At 39.3% G+C, this 18,501-nt stretch overlaps 2 protein-coding genes across 2 annotated transcripts; one reads left to right on the top strand and one right to left on the bottom strand.

Annotated features, from left to right (window-relative positions):
• Window positions 1–1,157: 1,157 nt before the first annotated feature.
• Mrpl32 (mitochondrial ribosomal protein L32) lies at window positions 1,158–6,180 on the bottom strand. Its single transcript, XM_052727264.1, has 3 exons — window positions 5,991–6,180; window positions 4,461–4,642; window positions 1,158–3,781 (listed from the first exon to the last, which is right to left on the bottom strand). The coding sequence occupies exons 1-3, from the start codon at window positions 6,112–6,114 to the stop codon at window positions 3,527–3,529; spliced, it is 561 nt and encodes a 186-aa protein (XP_052583224.1). The 5' UTR covers window positions 6,115–6,180; the 3' UTR covers window positions 1,158–3,526.
• A 111-nt stretch (window positions 6,181–6,291) lies between these two features.
• Window positions 6,292–17,528, top strand: Psma2 (proteasome 20S subunit alpha 2). Its single transcript, XM_052727263.1, has 8 exons — window positions 6,292–6,414; window positions 8,769–8,845; window positions 9,450–9,582; window positions 11,334–11,456; window positions 12,782–12,863; window positions 15,414–15,487; window positions 16,740–16,797; window positions 16,886–17,528. Exons 1-8 carry the CDS (start codon window positions 6,374–6,376, stop codon window positions 17,000–17,002), a joined length of 705 nt encoding a protein of 234 aa, XP_052583223.1. The 5' UTR covers window positions 6,292–6,373; the 3' UTR covers window positions 17,003–17,528.
• Window positions 17,529–18,501: the final 973 nt, after the last annotated feature.

The following is an 18,501-nucleotide window of genomic DNA, read 5'->3' as shown; positions in this document are numbered from 1 at the left end:
ACTTCTACTGAACAGAATTCAGTAGCTCCCAACCTCAGCAGCTATAACCCATGTCTACAGATATTGTGTCAAATATCACAAGGGTACAGACAGGGAATTGCTCCTGATTAGCACTACTGAATTTGCCAGGCAGTGGCGGCCCATGCCTTTAATCTCAGCACTTTTGGGGCAGAGGCAGGTAGATTTCAGTGAATTCGAGGCCAGCCTGGTTGGTCTACAAAGTGAGTTCCAGGATAGCCAGGATTGTTACACAGAGAAACCCTGCCTTGAAAAACAAACAAACAAACAAAGAACTACTGAATTCGAATAGTACTGATGAAAAGGTATTTTTCAGCCCCTAAAATCTTGCTATTGGAGAGACAATATTTTTTATCATTCTGAGCTTATTTATCCTGAAAAAATGCTCATGCCAAGGAACTTGCATTAAGCAGGCTGCATGTACCCAAGAATGTAGAGCAGGAAAGGAGGCTATGAGAGAGTATCACTTGACTCCCAGGTGGAGTTAACAAAGTACTAAACAGAGTGATGTGAGACTCAATTGGTGGTCTTCACTCACCACTACAGACTGCTTTTTTTTCCCCCTTGAAGTAATCTTGCCCTCTAGTCACAGGCTGGTGGCTTTGATAGAAGCAGACCATGTCTTTAGCATGGCTAGGCCTGACAGTTTATTACTTGAGAAGACTCTGCAATTAACTGTGGTCCTATAGTGTGGCTGCAGAGTGATGCTTACCTGAATTATGGCAGTGGTTTAAAGGCAGAAACTGTAAAGCTAGCTGAGTTTGCCTACCTGGGTCCAGGAGACTCGAATATGTTGGCCCTCTAGTTTTCTTCCCATTCTCTTCCAAATTGCACCCTTAACACTAGTGACTTCATGAACTTGGAAAAGGTGAATGAATACACAGGTCAATGGGGACACATGAGAAACATTGGTAGGTAACACAAAGGCCTTCTAAGGTGCGCTTTCAATGAAGTGAAGAGCTGCTCCATTAAGACTATGCCATGGTGTCCAATGAGCACCATGCTGATCTAGATGCCCTTTGCTGTGGAGACCAGTGAAGAACAGCAATTGGAAAAGATACTTCTGTCAGAGAGATAGAGACAATGAAGTTATTCAAAACACAGCCCCCCATATGATGCTGCTACTCAGGAACTGTAGCTGAAGATAGAGCAGTCTATTTATTTAATGATAATCACAGGCAGTAGAGTTCCTTATCACAGATCTAAACCCAGAGACAAATCTTTTCCCTAAAATTACCAACTGCATATAGAAGGGTGTGGGGGTAGGGTGAGGCTAGAAAAGAGTTCTGAGAAGATAGAACCAAATTTTTATCAACTGGTACTTTAAAGGCCCTACTCTGGGTATTTACTAAATGGTTTATCTTGGGTTTGCTGCACAAAAACTAAGAAAAAATAACTCATACTTTAAAAGAATCTTTTAAAAACTGAATACTTCTCCAAGGGAATTAGTCCTGTGTGTGAGGGGCTCAACCCTTATAAACTGCCTCCCAACTGAAAGATTTGTTACCTAGCATACATTTTGCACTTTTTTTTTTTTTTTGGCTTTTCGAGACAGGGTTTCCCTGTGTAGCTTTGTGCCTTTCCTGGAACTCACTTGGTAGCCCAGGCTGGCCTTGAACTCACAGAGATCCGCCTGGTTCTGCCTCCCAAGTGCTGGGATTAAAGGCATGTGCCAACAGTCTTTCAATCAAAGGTACATCCAGTGAGCCTTGGCTTTCATGAACCAAGGATTTAACTTCAAGTAGATCCAACTAAAAGTCTGACATATAGCACATGTCTGACTTGCCAAGATAAAATAAATCATTTGTGGAGGACTGCTTTAACAATGTCCAAAAATCCATAACCAACTCCTATGTTTTTTTCTCCTTCTTGGATTGAGTCAATCCTTCAAAGAGCTATTTACTGGGGTTCTATGCTCTCTAGGTTTAAAAGATTTTTGTTGTATATTTTGTTTGTATTCTGACAAATAAAGCTTGCCTGGAGATCAGGGGGTGGAGCTAGTCATTAGTTAACCATAGAGGCTAGGTGGTGGTGGCACAAGCCTTTAATCCCAGCACTTGGAAGACTCACATGTTTGATCCCAGCATTTGGGAGGCTTACACCTTTAATCCCAGCACAATCAGGAGGTGAAAGACAGGAATATAAGGTGGGTGGAGACACAATCTTGGCCCCCCTTTCCGTCTGAGGATTCGTAGAGGTAAGAAGTCTCCAGAAGCTGCTCTGCTTCTTTGATCTTTCAGGTTATTACCCCAATAATTGACTCTTGGTTTTTATGGTAAGACTAATTAGGATCATACTTCAGATTTGCTTCCACTGGACTACAGTTTAATACATTCCATGAAATTGGTCATTTGTCTGTAGAACACCCACATGGATGACCTTATTATATTCCCTTCATTTGGAAGCCCCATGGGAGAAGCATTTGCCCAGTTTAGTATCCAGAGACTTCTAGACTCACATGAATATTCCTTCTCTTCAAATAAAAGTTCAGAGTTGAAATTATTTTCAATTAGTAAATGTTCAGATTATCATGGCACATACTTTGTTTTAAGTATATTCCAAGTATTTACTGTGGTTCTTAAAAATTTTGTTGTTTTTCATTTAATTTTAATTCCCTTACTTCAGTGAGCTATCTTTATTGTACTTGGAGTGAAAAAATAAGCTAGCAAGCCATGGGCTACAAAGGGACTCAGAAATTGAAGTGAAAATAAGAAATGGATTGAAGAATGTTAAAGATGTTATTGCTCCAAGTTAGGAAAAATACTAGAATATAAATTAAACTAAAAAGTTATAGTGGTAGAAAAGTTGAATCTATATCCATAGTACATTTCTTTATATACTAGAATTTATTAATCTCACTAAAAAAAACTTTCTCCAAACAATCTCACAAACATCTACAATGACACTGGGATGTGATTTTGATTACTGTAAAATGAGAACTATTTCTATTATTTAAGTAAATTACTACAGTATATTCCATAAAAAGTAAATCCTTCCAAAGACAATTTTGCTAAAACAACAACAAAGAAGAAAGTCTCTCTCTTTCCTTTTTTGAGACAGAGTCTCACTCTATAGCCCTGGATGGCCTGGAACTTGAGATCCTCCTGCTTCTACTCCTGAATGCTGGGATAAAAGAAGTGTGCCATATGCCTGGCCTACAACCTTTTCTTATTGACACAACTATCATTTAAAAAAATCTGCAAGAATTCAAACAGACTATATAACCTGCTATGAATTTTATTAAATTACTTTTTGTTTTGGTCTGGAAATTTTAGGTTTAATTAAAACCCAACAGCATTACAGGAACACACATATTAATCTACTGAGCCTTTGCATAAACATATTGAGTTTATTAAAGATACACTTTTCAAATTACCTCATTTAAAACTAACAGCTACTAAAGTCCATTTTAAAACACACTGATGATATGAAAACAAAGACCCCTGATTTGAGAGACTTACTATGGAACCTTCCTTACTATGAACTCATTCTTTTAACTTCTTCAGTGTCAATTCTGGGTGAACCAAGATGGCCTCTTCATGTTTCGTTCAACAATCCTCTTGCCCTGATCTTGCTCTGATGGTTTCTCTCCTGTGTACAGTACCACAGTCTCGACGGTGGGAGCTTTAAAGGGGCCCCCTTCTTGAGCCCATATTTGCTGTCGGATTTTTGTTGTTTCCTTGCGTACTTTCTCATAGCAATAGCCACAAAGGACATGTTTCTGCTTCATGTGACCACATTCAGGGCAAATGTCTATATTGTTCTTGAAAACAAAGAAAAACATATTGACAACAGGCAACATAATACACAATCACCAGCAGGAGCCCTAAAATGCTGACACTGTAGCTTTCTGAGAAGGTTCATGCTATGCGAGGTTATAGACTATCTTGTTCAACCTTAACAGTAAAACTGAGAAACTAGTAACATTGAGTTCAAATTAGTAAGATAATTGGGGCTACAACTCAATCTAGCATACTTTTATTTGTATAGCCTATGAATAAACTATTCTCAGATTCTCTTGTCTACCCTCTGGCCTGAGTAGAATATTCTGATTATGTAAGTCCCGTGACTTTAAGCATTCCACATTAAGCATAGCCAAAGAAAACTTTGGAGATTTTTAGAGAGGAATTGTTTGTGAGGATCCCATGTGACTTTTGAATTGAGAGATCTTTCAGTTCTCTAATTTCAAACACTAAATAATCAACAAGGAGCCCATCAACACAATGAGCTGAACCACTAAGGGTAACTTAAAACATCAAGGAAAAGTGAAATTCCTTTTCAATTTGTGTGGCGCCAAACAGATGATTAAGACTATTATAAAGCCAGTTCCTCTCCTATATAGATATGAGGTTATTCAACAGTAGGCTTGAGGAAAAGAGTGTGTGTGTGTGTGTGCACACACCCACAACACACACACACCCACACACCCACCCACGAATTACCTTAATTGCAATAAGCTTCCGGGGGTTTCTTCTCCTACACCGGTTAACTTCAATGGTGCGTCTGTTTTTGGGGGCTGCCATCCAAAAGATACTATCTAAAAAGCTGGACTCCTCTTTATTTCCACTGGTATGATGTTCTAGTTCTGTGAGTATGGGTGGACCCTGGACTGCTAATGCTGGTGCTGTAAAACAAAAGGGAGACCAGAATCAACTTCTAGTCCCTAAATGACTATTTATACTGTTCTCTTTAACAATCAACATGTCACTAGACACACACATGTATGTGTTTGTGTGTATGTACGCACACATGAAGGTCGGAGCTAGTTCTCTCCTTACACTGTGTAGGTCTTGAGGCTAGAACTCAGGCCTTGAGGCTTGGCAGCAAGGCCCTTGACTACTGAGTCATGTGGCTGGTCTGACATACATAGTTTAGCATGTTAAACTAAACAAATATTAATAATAAGCCCCAGCTATTAAAATATACTAAAGCTCACACAAAAGGCAATTTTAAATAATTCAAATGAAATGTTTTCTTAATCCAACCTCCTGAAGCAACGGGTCTGTTAAGCATTTCTTACTTTATGCAATACAGGACGCTGTGGTTTAGTAGTAAATAACGTACAAGTAAATCTAATCTTGAGATTCCTTACATGCACTTTTCCTAGCACTGAGATGACTACCCTGGCCATCACCTGTACCATAGTATTCAGACCCAGTTAGCTACTTTAGAAACCACATATGTTTCTAAAGTCATAAACTTTTTCCTTAATATTTAATCTTGACCTGTGTGCTAAGAAAAGGAGCTTTATTATTTATGAGACCATCCAGTGTTTCCCTTTTGTTTTTCTAAACTGCTTAGAAAGGCACTCCTTTGCCCTTCCTTTTTTCTTCACACTTGAAATAGTTCGCTCTATTCTTTGGACTTTACCAGTACATAAGCTGTCCAAGCACCGGCCTGAAATCCCAGAATCAGGAGGTTGAGGGCAGGAGAATCAGGTCTGCCTGGGCAGACTGGACATGGATAAGAGACCTTGTCTCACCCCTCCCTCTCCACACCGCTGACCAAAAAGAGTAAAAAGTACATAAAGCTTTCTATACAGGCATTCTTTCTCAACAGACCTTTTAAGTTTTACTACACATAGCTCAGCCTTTTATAACAGCTCTAGACTGCCTGCATGACCTTGGGGATTTTTTGGCCTATTAGACACCCAATGGATTGAAATGATTATCTCAGGTAGCAGATGGAGACAAATATTTATTACACTACGTTTATGATCTAATGGAATATATCTCTGTTCAGACTGTCTGGGTATTATCACTTCTGGGATACGTTGTAAATGCTATAGCAATTTAAATTTTAACATCCAAGATACCAGTAGCTCGAAGCTAGCCTGGGATACACAATGAGTTCCAGATCACCCTTAGTTAGCTACAGGGACAGTCTCCAACCCAAAAAAGCACGCCCTGTTTCTCTCATACAACTCGGAAGCCCCCGCCAACCCACTTCCCACCAACTCTCGCCTTACGGACCCCACTGAGGACTGGCAAGCCCGTTCCAGCTCTGTTGCAGTTGCTGCAGCAGCTCCCAGCACCTCCGGAGCGGTGCGGGACGCGCGGGGCACGGAAACGACAGTAACAGCAAGGCGGACGCCATGTTTCTCACTGGAACGAGATGCGTGCTGGGACCTTGCGCAAGCTCTCGTCTCCCCTGCCTCCCTGCGCAGAGCATGCGCAGGGCCGCTCCTACACACGCGCACCGACTCAGAGCTCCCGCTGCCTCGGATCCTCAAACTCCAACTCCCAGCTGCCCCTAGAGCGCTGCTGACTCTCCTCCAATCAGTGAAAAGAGAAAAATTAAAGGAAACAGATGCACTGCGCATGGGCGTGGCTGTTTTCCGACTTCCCGGGTAAAGATGGCAGAGCGCGGTTACAGCTTTTCGCTGACTACCTTCAGGTACCCGGGAGACCCCAGGTTCCACGCACCTCAGGTCCCAGGAGCGTCTCAGACATGGCCCCCATGCCCTGGATCTGGCTGGTGTTTCCGCAGGGGCGCGTGGGGCTGGAGCTGGACTCGCAGCTTTGCAGAGTCATGTGCGGTGCCAGGCCTGCTCCCCGGCTGGGGCCCGCCGCGTTTGGGGCTGAGGGTCAGGAGGCTCCGAGACAGGCACTGGCTTTCCCTCTATAGATTACAAAAAGGGTGCTTTGGGATAGCCTGTTTCCAGCTGGTCCATTCAGGACTAGGATTTCCTTCCTGGCCCAGATAGGCCTGTGCGGGAGCTTCGGAAACTGGCTCCTGTTCAGACGTGTGAGACGCCCGTTTTCTTTTGGGAAATCCTTCTTTACTGTTAGTCCGAGACTTAGTCTCCCGCTTAGGAGCATGCACTTTGAAGCTCACTCAGCTTTCGGTTTCTACTATGCTTCAATAGAAGCCTAAGAGCTACAGAATGAAAGAGCTGATTTCCTGGCAGGTTTTCGTGGCGCACTCAAACCGATAAGCCAAAGTTGATGTTTTGCTTGATTCGTCACGAAAAAAAAAATGCTTTAAAAAGATTTTAGACCTTTCTGTTATGGGACAGAGAGTTAAATATGTTTTCTCAAAGTACACTTGGTGTGTACTTTGTTTCCTCATCGTTCTCTGTTTAAGAAAATTTATCACGGAAGAATTTAAATAAACGACTGTGGTGTGACCATTTTCTTAAGGATCCGACTGAAGGCAACCAGGATCTACTTGTTGAATTTAACTGTAACTGGTTTTTCCACTACCACTATATGATGAGTTATGAATGAACTAACCACAGCCTAAACAATTGAGCATTTTCAAGGTTGTTCACGAGTAGCTAAGTCGATATTCAAACTTTGTTCGTTTTGAAAACAAAAATTAGTGTACTTTTCGTTACAATATATTGTTTTTCTTTTGAAAATTGCCTTTTTGTAGTTTAAAATAAAAAGTGAGGGTATGCAGTTTTGCTGTCTATGTTTTGGATACTTTGAATGGATTCCACTTAATTCCTTAGCAAATAATTTAATTATATAATATGACAGAGACTAATTGTGCTTGGTAGTCACTTATATTTGTAAACAAAACAGATGTGGTCCTAAGTTTGGTTTCACTGGAGCAGAAACAAAAGAATATAGAGCATAAGGGGCTGAAAATTTTTTTTAATTCCTCTTTGAGACAGAATCATTTGTAGCCTAGGCTAGCTTAAAATGGCCAGTAACTAAGGATGACCTTCAAGTGATCTTCCTGACTCCGCTTCCCCGTGATGGGATTATAGTAGTGCACTGCCATGCCTGGTTTATGCTGTGTCATGCATTCTAGGCAAGCTCTCTGCCATAGGAGCCACAGCCTCACTCCCCAAATCTTGTACAGCAAACATCTGAATGTTTTCACAACAGATTTCTTTCCTATAACAATTTTTTTTAACATGATAAGATTTATCTGTTTAGGAAGAAAGTACTGTTTTTAGTCTTAAAAACTACTAGTGGTGCAAGCTGCCAGAGATAGGAAATGAATTGAGTTTTCTTCCAGTTTACATTTGACTGAAGATGGTAAATGAGCAAAAGAAACTGGTGCCTACTGGTGCAAATTCTGCAAAATACTTTTCTGTTAGTGGAAATCTTATTGAAAGAGGTGAAAGGAGTGTAACCTCAGACTGAGATCTCAGGAAAGGCCTGTGCTTGGTGAATTCTGAAACTAGAAGATGAAGAGGAGCTGGCTGCTTGAACACTTAGGAATAAAGAGAATTGTTGACAGGCTAAACCATAGTGAGGAAGGAAGCAGTATGGATGGGGCCAAACATGAAGGGTAGACAAGGGAACAAGAGTATGCCTGCCAGAGTAGGTAATTTTTGTTTGAACTGAACTAGAAGTTTTTGTGGGATTTACATCAGAGTGACAAGGTACAAAGGAACTGAAGATGAGAAGTAGTCACCGGCCTGTTGAAATTACCCCTGGTTGACGCTGGTGTTTGCCAGTGGGGTACGGGGATTACTGACTGCAGAAACTGCTTGATTGCTCGGTACACTTGCCTAAAGTCAAGGCTGGTGAGTGGTGGACAGAGGCAATAGTAATAATGCTTTACTAACCAGCGCGGGGGAGAGAACAAAGCAAAGGAGAGAGAATTAGTGCGTGACCCTGAGCGTATCCAAATTGTAAGTATAGTTTCCAAACAGCTTCATGGCAGATCTCAAAGGCCAGTAGGTTTGATTAGTGAGGTTTGACCCATATGTCTTCCATCTGTCAGAAGTGTGCCTATAGTAAATATTTGAAAATGTGTGAACATAGCAAATACCTTTGTTTCTTTTTAAGCCCATCTGGGAAACTTGTCCAGATTGAATATGCTTTGGCAGCTGTAGCTGGAGGGGCCCCTTCAGTAGGAATTAAAGGTAATTAAATGTTTCATTCACTTTGGATGCTTGTTAGTAGTTACCTGAAATAGATTCTTAACAGTCTTTTGGTTAGATTAGAGGATTTTGAAGTTAAAATAGCATTCAGCCCAGTAATTTAAATTTCACAGCAGATATAGCATTTTAATCTATTGTAATAATCCATATGTAGTCTTTTCCTCAGGAAACCATTATTATTTTATTTTTCGACGAGTCTCTTTCTTTGGAAGTTTTATCTTACTTATAAAGGGCTAATTGTAAAATATCTAAAGATAAAATTATTGTATGTTCTAGTATCCTTGTAGAAAAATTTCTTACTGTTTATATTAGAAGAGTTAACGAAGTTTATTGTTTTTAAACCAATAAACCTGAAAATATTGAGAGGGACTGGGTAATACCTGCAGCTGTGGGGATTTTTTTTGTTTGTGTAGTATAAATGATCAGTGACAGAAAAAGTGATGTATTATTTCTTAGGTAATTTTTGTATAAGAATCCAGAAAAAGGTTTTATAATCTAGAGAAAGCAACAGATTTGTTTAATGCATCTGTAAGTAGAAAGCTAATGAAAAACACATTATAATATTTGTCTTTTTTTTTCTCTTAAGCTGCAAATGGTGTAGTATTAGCAACTGAGAAAAAACAGAAGTCCATCCTGTATGATGAAAGGAGTGTACACAAAGTGGAACCGATTACCAAGCATATCGGCTTGGTGTATAGTGGCATGGGTCCAGATTACAGGTATTATATACTGTTTACAGGGTTTTCTCATCATCTCATATCTTAGTCTTTCTTTGTGGTTGTTTCATTTAGTCCTGGCAGCCTAATGATACCTAAGTTTAGTTTACTTGTAAGGTTTACTTTATGGAGGTTGATCTTGTGATACACAGTTGTAAAAGAGGTGATAAATTACCTACTCACCTGTTTTTTCTCATCACTATCCCATTTCATCCATCCAAGGACTTGGTAGGAAGGGCTTTGGTGTTCTGATGCACCTTAAAATTGATCAAATGCATTCATTTTTTATAAAATATTGTTAAGGTGATTTAGGCAACAAGAGAAAGCATGGACCATGTAGAGTTAACTTCATTCTGTTTATTTCTGCTCTTGTCAAAGGACAAATGTCTTTTAGGCCACTGAAGGCTTCTGAATGGCCAGCCGGGATTCATAGGCTTATAGAATCACTCCCTTTGTATTTCACCGGAAAAGAGAGAGTATCCCTGTTATACTGGGGCACCAGTGAGTTGAAAGAGATGGATACCTTTCTTTTGTCATATACAAATAAAAACAAGATTACTTTAGTTTTATGAAGCAAGATAGAGTTTCACTTGGAATTATAAGCCAACAGGGTTACCAGAATATGATTAGCTTTCCTGTTGTGGAAAATTCTACACCACTGTGTAGAATGGACACTGCAGTAGACTGTTGCTAATAAGCTAAACTTCAGAAGGAAGGACAGGAGTGTCTTAGAGATAATGTGAATATTTCAGATAAGTAAGCATGAGTGGGTGAAGATAATCATCTTTGTCTTAATATCTTTGATTACTATGTGGTTATATTTGTCAGTGTTCTCTAAAGGAACAGAACTAATAGAAGACACACACACACACACACACACACACACACACACACACACACACACACCCCCCGTGGGATTTATTAGACTGATTTACAGGCTGTGGTCTGGATAGTCTAACATTGGCTGCATGATGGCAGAAAGGCTGAGAATAAGGCAGTTGTTCAGTCCATGAGGCTAGATGTCTCAGCAGCTCAGTCTAGTGCTGGAGTCCTGGAAGATTCCTGCAGGGCTGCTGGTCATCGGTCTGTCTTGGAATCCTCAAGAAGTTGTGTTTAATACTGGTGGCAGCAACAGTATAGACACCATCCAGCTAGAGTGAGGCCAAGAAGGCTAAAAGCAGTTTCCTTGTTCTGTGACCTTTTTATCTGGCTTGCCACCAGAAAGTATAGCCCAGATTTAGGGTGGGTCTTCTTGCTTCAAATAATCTGATTTTTAAAAGCCCTTGCAACATCTTGGATCCCAGTTAATTCCGATTGTAGTTATGTTGACAACCAAGATTAACCATCACAATAGTACGATTTTCATACCTTATGTAACAAGAAGTTTCTTACTGTTTGTTTAATCTTTGAAGACTATTCTGAATTGAGGCAGAGCTTAAGGTAGATTACAGAAAAGACGGAGGCTGAGGGATAGAAATATGCCCAGAATTGAATGTGTGTATTCATATGCATCTGTGTTCAGGGTGGCTGGAGTGAAGTCTAAATAGACTCAGGACAAGGAGGTCAGTTTGGTAGGAGTCATAGGAGGAGACATGAAGCTCTCATTTTGTAAATTAAATCTGTTACCTGCATATATGTCTGCACTATGTGCATACACTGCCCCCAGCGGCCAGAAGAGGGCATTGGATCCCCTGAAAAATGGAGTTAAGATGGTTGTGAGTCAGAATTTTAATTGTTTTTCTTTATTGCCTTAGAGTGCTTGTGCACAGAGCTCGGAAACTTGCTCAGCAGTACTATCTTGTCTACCAAGAACCCATTCCCACAGCCCAGCTGGTACAGAGAGTAGCCTCTGTGATGCAAGAGTATACCCAGTCAGGGTAAGTTGTTTTTATTACTTGAAGAAATGAATCATGAATTTGAAGAAGTAAAAGAAAACAGATAAGTAGGAGTCTTATTCTTTCTGCATTTGCTGAACAAATGAATAAAATCACTATGATAATGAATATTTTTTATTTTGACTTGAAATAATTTAAGGTAAAAGTGTGACTATATATGGTGGTGCACACCTGTAAACTGAGTACTTGGGACATTTAGGGAGGTAGATCACAAATTCAAGGCAAATCTGCATTACATAGTTAAATAATGTCTCAAAGGAAGAAAAAAGAAAAAGAGAATGTGTTCTTATTCAACAGCAGAATAAAGCATCTTGCTTTTAAAAGAGCCATTTGCCACTGATTCTTTATAGGTAGTCTTTAGTGCTCCTGTACTTAGCTTTTCAACCTAAAGTGATCGAGCATATGAAAACAGCAGTAACATTTTAATTCCAGTATTATTTTTAAAAAGAATTACTTGTTTATGCATTTTACTTATGTATGTGGATGTTTTGTCTTTTTGTATGTCTGTACACTAGAAGAGGGCATCTGATTCCATGACAGTTATATGAGACTACAGTTATTAGACAGTTGTGAGCTACCATGCGGGTGCTGGGAATTGAACTTGGGATCTCAGGAAGAGCAGCAGCTACTGAGCCATCTCTCCAGCTCCCCAGTAGTCTTAAGTTATACTGTGAATGAGCTAGTTTAAAAGTAATTGCTGATACATAAGCCTAGTGGGAAAGAAGTGTTTATTAAATTTGTTAGTAATGCTTTGATAGTAACACCTTTCTAGGCATGTGTCTGACTCCACTTTGTGTTGCTCTAACAAAACAGGTTTTTAGTTCAGAGCTCTGTGAGTCCAAGGATGTGGTTCATAGTTGTTAGGTAATTTGGTTTTGTTAAGTTTTTTCTGGCAGATTGTATTGTATGGCCAGAGGTCACACAGTAAGAGAAAGAAAGAAAGTAGGTGATGACCTACTTCATTGAAACTAATCCACTTCTGCAACACCTAACCCACTCTGAGAAACAAGCATTATTAATCCTTTCCCAGGATGGCACCATGTTCCACCTCTTGACACAATTTTGTAATTATGTTACACTGAAAATGAACCTTCTCCTGAACTTTTGGGAACCAAACCATAGCAAAGTGCTACATCATTTGATTTAGGCTTACTGCTGTTCCTAACTGTAATAAAAAGAATTCATTTTAAGTGAGTTCATTTAGAACTTAAAGCTAAGAAGTCTAACTCAGTTAACTTGGTAATTTGCTTTACTTGTGAGTATATATAAATTCTTTATGCCAAATCATTTTCATTTTCTTTCTACAGTGGTGTTCGTCCATTTGGTGTTTCTTTACTTATTTGTGGGTGGAATGAGGGACGACCGTATTTATTTCAGTCAGATCCTTCTGTAAGTATCATTACATATATTTGAAACATTTATTAGAATTGCTTTTTATATATCTAATAAAAGTTGAAGCCATAAAACTTTAAAATTTAGCATTTTTTTTCACTTGTTTTTAAAGATTTATTTTTACCTTTAATTATGTGTATTCCTGTGTGTGTCTGTGTGGGTATGTACATGTGACTGCAGGTGCCCAGGGAGGCCAGAGGAGTCAGAAGTTGAAGTTACAGGTAGCTGAGAGCCACCTGACTTGGTCTGAGAGTAGAATTTGGGTCCTCTCCAAGAGGCGTATGCGCTCTCTTAACTTACCTAAGCCATTGCTCAAGCCCCTTCACGTTTTTGGAAAGTTTAAAGTAGTACACGTTTGTTTGCACATTCAGCAGTTTTGTATTCAGCACTTTCTTTGATAAAGAAGCTATGTGCCACATTAGCTTTTGCCCTTTTTTGGTCATCTTTGTTAGCATGTACTAGAATGAGTTGTTGCAGTTGCCAAATTTCATTAGGTCTCTCGAGCTGTTATTTTGGCAAACACATCAGTCAGAGATGTGTAACAGGAGGCCAGTGTTACATTCTTTGCCATCACTTGATGCTGGGCCTATTTTGAGTATGACTCAGAACAGAAGCACTGCTCTAACAATCTTGAATTCATTGATTTACAAAATGACGTGTAACAGTGTCTTGGCTGAGCTGTGTTTTTCTAAAGTAGAAGGTTGATATCTGGATTTAGTCTACATTGTTGATTTGCTGTGAGAAGCCATAGGTAAAGCTCAAGGTTAGGGAGTGAATTTTTTTTTGTTTATAAATTATTAGATAATTGCAGGTTCTCTCAAGGCAAGCCTTACACTCTTACCTTAAAAATTGAAAAGGTAAAATAAAAGTCATCAGATTGGGAGGCCTTCTGTGAGCTTCTGGAGGTCAATGTCCTGGGTTCGGTCTTGCCTTCCTAGCCAGTAGAGGAGGGCGGTGTCGGGCACGGTGTTCACCCTTGGCTGTCCTCCTCCTTACGGACTCTAAAAGGCAGTTGTCTAACCCACGCAGTGAGCTTTCCTTTATGTGCATATCTTCATCTTCCCAGGTGAGGCTGTTCCATGTAGTGCTTCTTAAACATTCCACTTGCCGCCCTTTTTCACCTGGTACAGTTGTTTGTAACCATGGTAAATATAAAATACATAAACAAGCCAAATATTGACTGACAATAAATCACAAAGAAACCTGTCTTAAAACAGTTATTTGATGTACTTACAATTTTACCTTTTATTAAAAACAAGCAAGTTTTTTTTTTTTTTTTTTTTTTTTTTGGTTTTTCGAGACAGGGTTTCTCTGTGTAGCTTTGCGCCTGTCCTGGAACTCACTTGGTAGCCCAGGCTGGCCTCGAACTCACAGAGATCCGCCTGGCTCTGCCTCCCGAGTGCTGGGATTAAAGGCGTGCGCCACCACCACCCGGCAAAACAAGCAAGTTTTTAATGAGATGGATGGGCTCATTTATTTTTACAGAAGGAGTAAATCATTATAGGATACTTGAATCTACAGGCCCTTGGAGTTTCAGAGTTATTATTTTGATTTTATACTTGTCAATGCTTAAGGATACCATTTCACATAAATACTCACTACAGAAATGGCAGAAAATGCTTAAGGCCATTTCAAAAATTGTTGGAAATTTAATCCCAATCCAAAATTCATTTAATAAATCTTTTTATGAAACTTAAGTCAGCAACCCAAACAACAATTAATATTCTAACAGTGGCATCTAGGCTGAGGAATGGTGATATGAAAACATCGACCTCTATTTCTTGTAATTAAATCGTATGTTTCTATAAAGGTAGAAAACTTTTTTTTAAGCACAGTAAAAGCACCACACTCCCTAACATACAGTAGTCTGAAGTCAGTGTTGATTGGTGTGGTGGTGTGGCATGATGGCCTAAACAGTGCCAAAGCTGTGGTGAAGTCATTTAGGTAGCATGGGAGAGAGCTGCCAAGATCACCTTGGATTCTTTTACACATTGATTTTGAACTAATTTTTGATTGTTAAATGTTTAGAAATCTTTTGCTGTTGCCAAGTCTTTATGACCCTATTAAAATGTTCAAAGGTTCTGATATTTGAATGAAAAGCCATCTCTGTTCACTAAAGATGAGTGATCACCAGTTTTCAGGATGCTGTGACACAATCTTAGGTCCATTCAATCCATTAAGCTAAAGCATTACTTGGTATTTTACTTTAATTCCTACTTCCTTTTATCTGGTTTTGAAAGTACATCTTATATACTTTCAAAAATATAGATGATTGCTCTAACTCATTGTCACCGTTTGGTGGGTTTTGATATGTATGTGTGTATGTACGTGTATAAATGCCTGAGTAAACCGTTACCACAGTCAAAATTAACTTCTGAGTTTCTTCCTGACTCTGTCATCTGTTGTATAGCCTTTAAACAAACCTATGCTGGAAATTTAACTTCAGTAAATAATCCTGACTTTAGAAGTTAGAGACTAATTAGTGTTAGATACAGCTGTCAGAGCAATAGAGTTGTGGAGGATTTAAACTGTCTCTCTCCTGATTAGGGGGCCTACTTTGCCTGGAAGGCCACAGCAATGGGGAAGAACTATGTGAATGGGAAAACCTTCCTTGAGAAGAGGTAGGCCGCCCAGGATCGGATGATCTTACGAATTTCAGGACTCTTGAGATGATTAATTTCATGGATCTAACAGATTGGTTGTATCACTCTGTATTTGAGTTTAGTTAGAAATAAAGGAGAAAACAGTCCTAATATCTTGATTTCCTAGTTTTCAGTGTATTTAGTGTTAAAATTATTCATTTCCTAAAGATACTGCTCAGCCTTTTTTCATTTTTAAAATATTTATTTATTCGGGGGTTTGGGGGTAGCTGAGACAGGATTTTTCTAGGTAGTCCTGGCTCTTCTTAAACTTGCCATGTAGACCAGATTGGCTTCTAACTCACAGGGATCCACCTGCTTCTGCTTCCTGAGTGGTGTCCCAGCAAGCCCAGTCCATTGGTTGTTTCTTAAATGTTTACTTTTTAGTTCATTTCCCCCAGCATATTTTTTAAAAGCCATTGTATTTAGAGTAGAAGAACGTTTAATAATGACTTATGGAAATTAAAAAATTGAGGTAGCTGAATGTGGAGGCCCATGTCTGTAAGCAATTGTGAGCTGAGTCAGGAGAATTGCTTCAAGTTAAAGCAGCCTGGGCTACAGAGTGGGCTCTGGTCCAGGCTGTGCTACAAAATAAGGGCTTGTTTCAACAACAACAACAACAAAGATTGTGAGACTAGTAGTTGGTATTGAGCAGATCCCATGTGTGTCTAAGAATGGAGTGCTGTGGGAAATCTGCTGTCAGTGCTGAGCACACACATAGCTGCTGCTTCCCTTACTCACAGTTACATTCCGGATTCAGTGTTGTCGCTGCCCTCCACTGTCTCTGAGAGTTTGGACAGGAGGTTTTATAACTGAGGTCTAACAGATGATCCTTTGTCTATTTTTCACATAATATTCATGTTAAGTTATTAAATATGTTAGACTTTTAATCAAATTATAAACTCAATCTTAAATTTTACTTGTTAATGATTGTGTTCAGCGTGCTGTGCTATAACTAATAATAACAATGGATTTTAGCAATGGTTTGACTTTATTGTATTACTAAAACATACAAGTGTTTTTTTTCATGGTGTTAGAAGTTCAGTAGAAGTGTCACTCACTTCATTATTGGGGAAAGCTGTCATTGAGATGATGAGGGACTGCTTTTACAACTAGTATTTTTAAGAGGGTTAGATTTTTAAAAGATTTCATGTCTTTGCTATTTTTTTATTTAAAATAGCCATGAAGAATCTAAACTGCCATAACATCATTGTTTTTCAATATTTTTCTTTAGATATAATGAAGACCTAGAACTGGAAGATGCCATTCACACAGCCATCTTAACTCTAAAGGTTAGCCCATATCCACTCATAGTTTTAAAATGATGGTTTTTCTCAAAACTTCTGTGAAGTTGACCGTTTTCCTCCCCTCCTCAATTAGGAAAGCTTTGAAGGGCAGATGACAGAAGACAACATAGAAGTTGGGGTCTGCAATGAAGCCGGCTTTAGGAGACTCACCCCAGCTGAAGTGAAGGATTACCTGGCCGCCATAGCGTGATAAAGACGTGCCTGACAACCCAGATCTCACACAGTCTATCTGTCTACTTACACATGTGTAAAGTACCTTTTGTTTGTGCAGACTTATTTCTACATGGTTTAATGGAGTCACATTTTTAAAATAATAATCATAATAAACTGTCAAAACCAATTTCTAGCTTGTAAGAGTGAAGTTTGAACATACTTCTTTCTTACTTTATCATAGTTAATTTTGGAAATTATATTGCAAAGTAAAATGATAAAAATCACTCTAATTTTCATATATTTTCGTTATTAGATTTCACTGCCCCTTTTACTACCAAACATGCCTATGTTTCCATAAAAGACAGCTCTGGGTTTTAATATATACATCATGACTTTTAGGACTGAACGAATCTGTATACTTTGATAAATTCATGAGACAGACTGAATTGTGATATACACTTTTGGGTATGGATCAGTGATGTCCTGGAGTCTTCTGAAGTTGTACTCCAGCAGCATTGGTCTCCTCTCAGAGATATGTGAGTGAATAAACATGGTGTGCGAGAGTCTCTTTGTTTCTCCTTCTCATGTAGGTAGACATTTAAAAGGATTCCCTAGATTGTGGAAGGACCTTTCCTAAGGGTGAATGTAAATACTGGTAATAAAATACTAAGGTCAGAACTGCACCTCCCTCAGTAGTGTGAGAAGAGCCTTCACTGTAAGTAGCAGTAAAGCAAGCAGTTAGGCATTTAAGCCCATTTCCCTTGTGGAAGCACGGTGTATACTTCTAATTCCGTTTCCTCCCTCAGGCATCATAGGGTAAAAGACACTCTTACAGAACAGACTGTTTATGAATGTCATCAGTATGAAGAGGTAGGCAGTTCAGTGACTTAAAAGTAATTGAAGAGATTTTGACCAACATTAAATTTTAGAAAAACGTAGCTTAGAATATTTTTTGAGAGAATGTGTGCTGTTTTGCTACCTATTGTCACTATACATCCATATGTTGTTAATGGGAGGCAGTAACATTTTAAGAGATGGGAAGGTGGCACCTTGACCTTCTGGAATTATTCATGTATTTATTGCATGTGTGTGGTGTGTATATGGGCATGTGTGTTTGTGTGGGTACCAGTGATGTGGAAATTGGTGTTGGGTGCCTTCCTGAGTTACTCCACCTTATGTATTGAGACCCAGAGTTTGCCTGATGACTAGCTAGTATAGCTAGTTTACTCTGGAAATCCTGTCTCTGCCTTCTGAATGCTGGGACTAAAAGGCTGCCATGCTTGCCACACATTCCTGTGGGTACCTTGTATCCATATTCCAGTTCTCACACTTCACTGCAGGCAGTTTAGCTGGTGAGACTTATCCTCTGCCCTGCCCTTCTCTTTTAAGATATGTCTAAAGGAGCTGGAGAGATGCTCATCAGTTAAGAGCACTTGTTGCTTTTGAAAAGAATTTGGGTTCAGTTCCCAATACCTACATGGTGGCTCACAACCATCCATAGCTCCAATTCCAGAGGAGCTGAAATCCCCTTATGGG

This window comes from Peromyscus californicus, unplaced genomic scaffold (assembly GCF_007827085.1).
Source record: "Peromyscus californicus insignis strain IS unplaced genomic scaffold, ASM782708v3 Scaffold_8__1_contigs__length_139910024, whole genome shotgun sequence".
NCBI classification, from domain to species: Eukaryota; Metazoa; Chordata; class Mammalia; order Rodentia; family Cricetidae; genus Peromyscus; species Peromyscus californicus.
The sequence above is the reverse complement of the archived record's forward strand: the minus strand, read 5'-3'. Positions and strand labels throughout refer to the sequence as shown.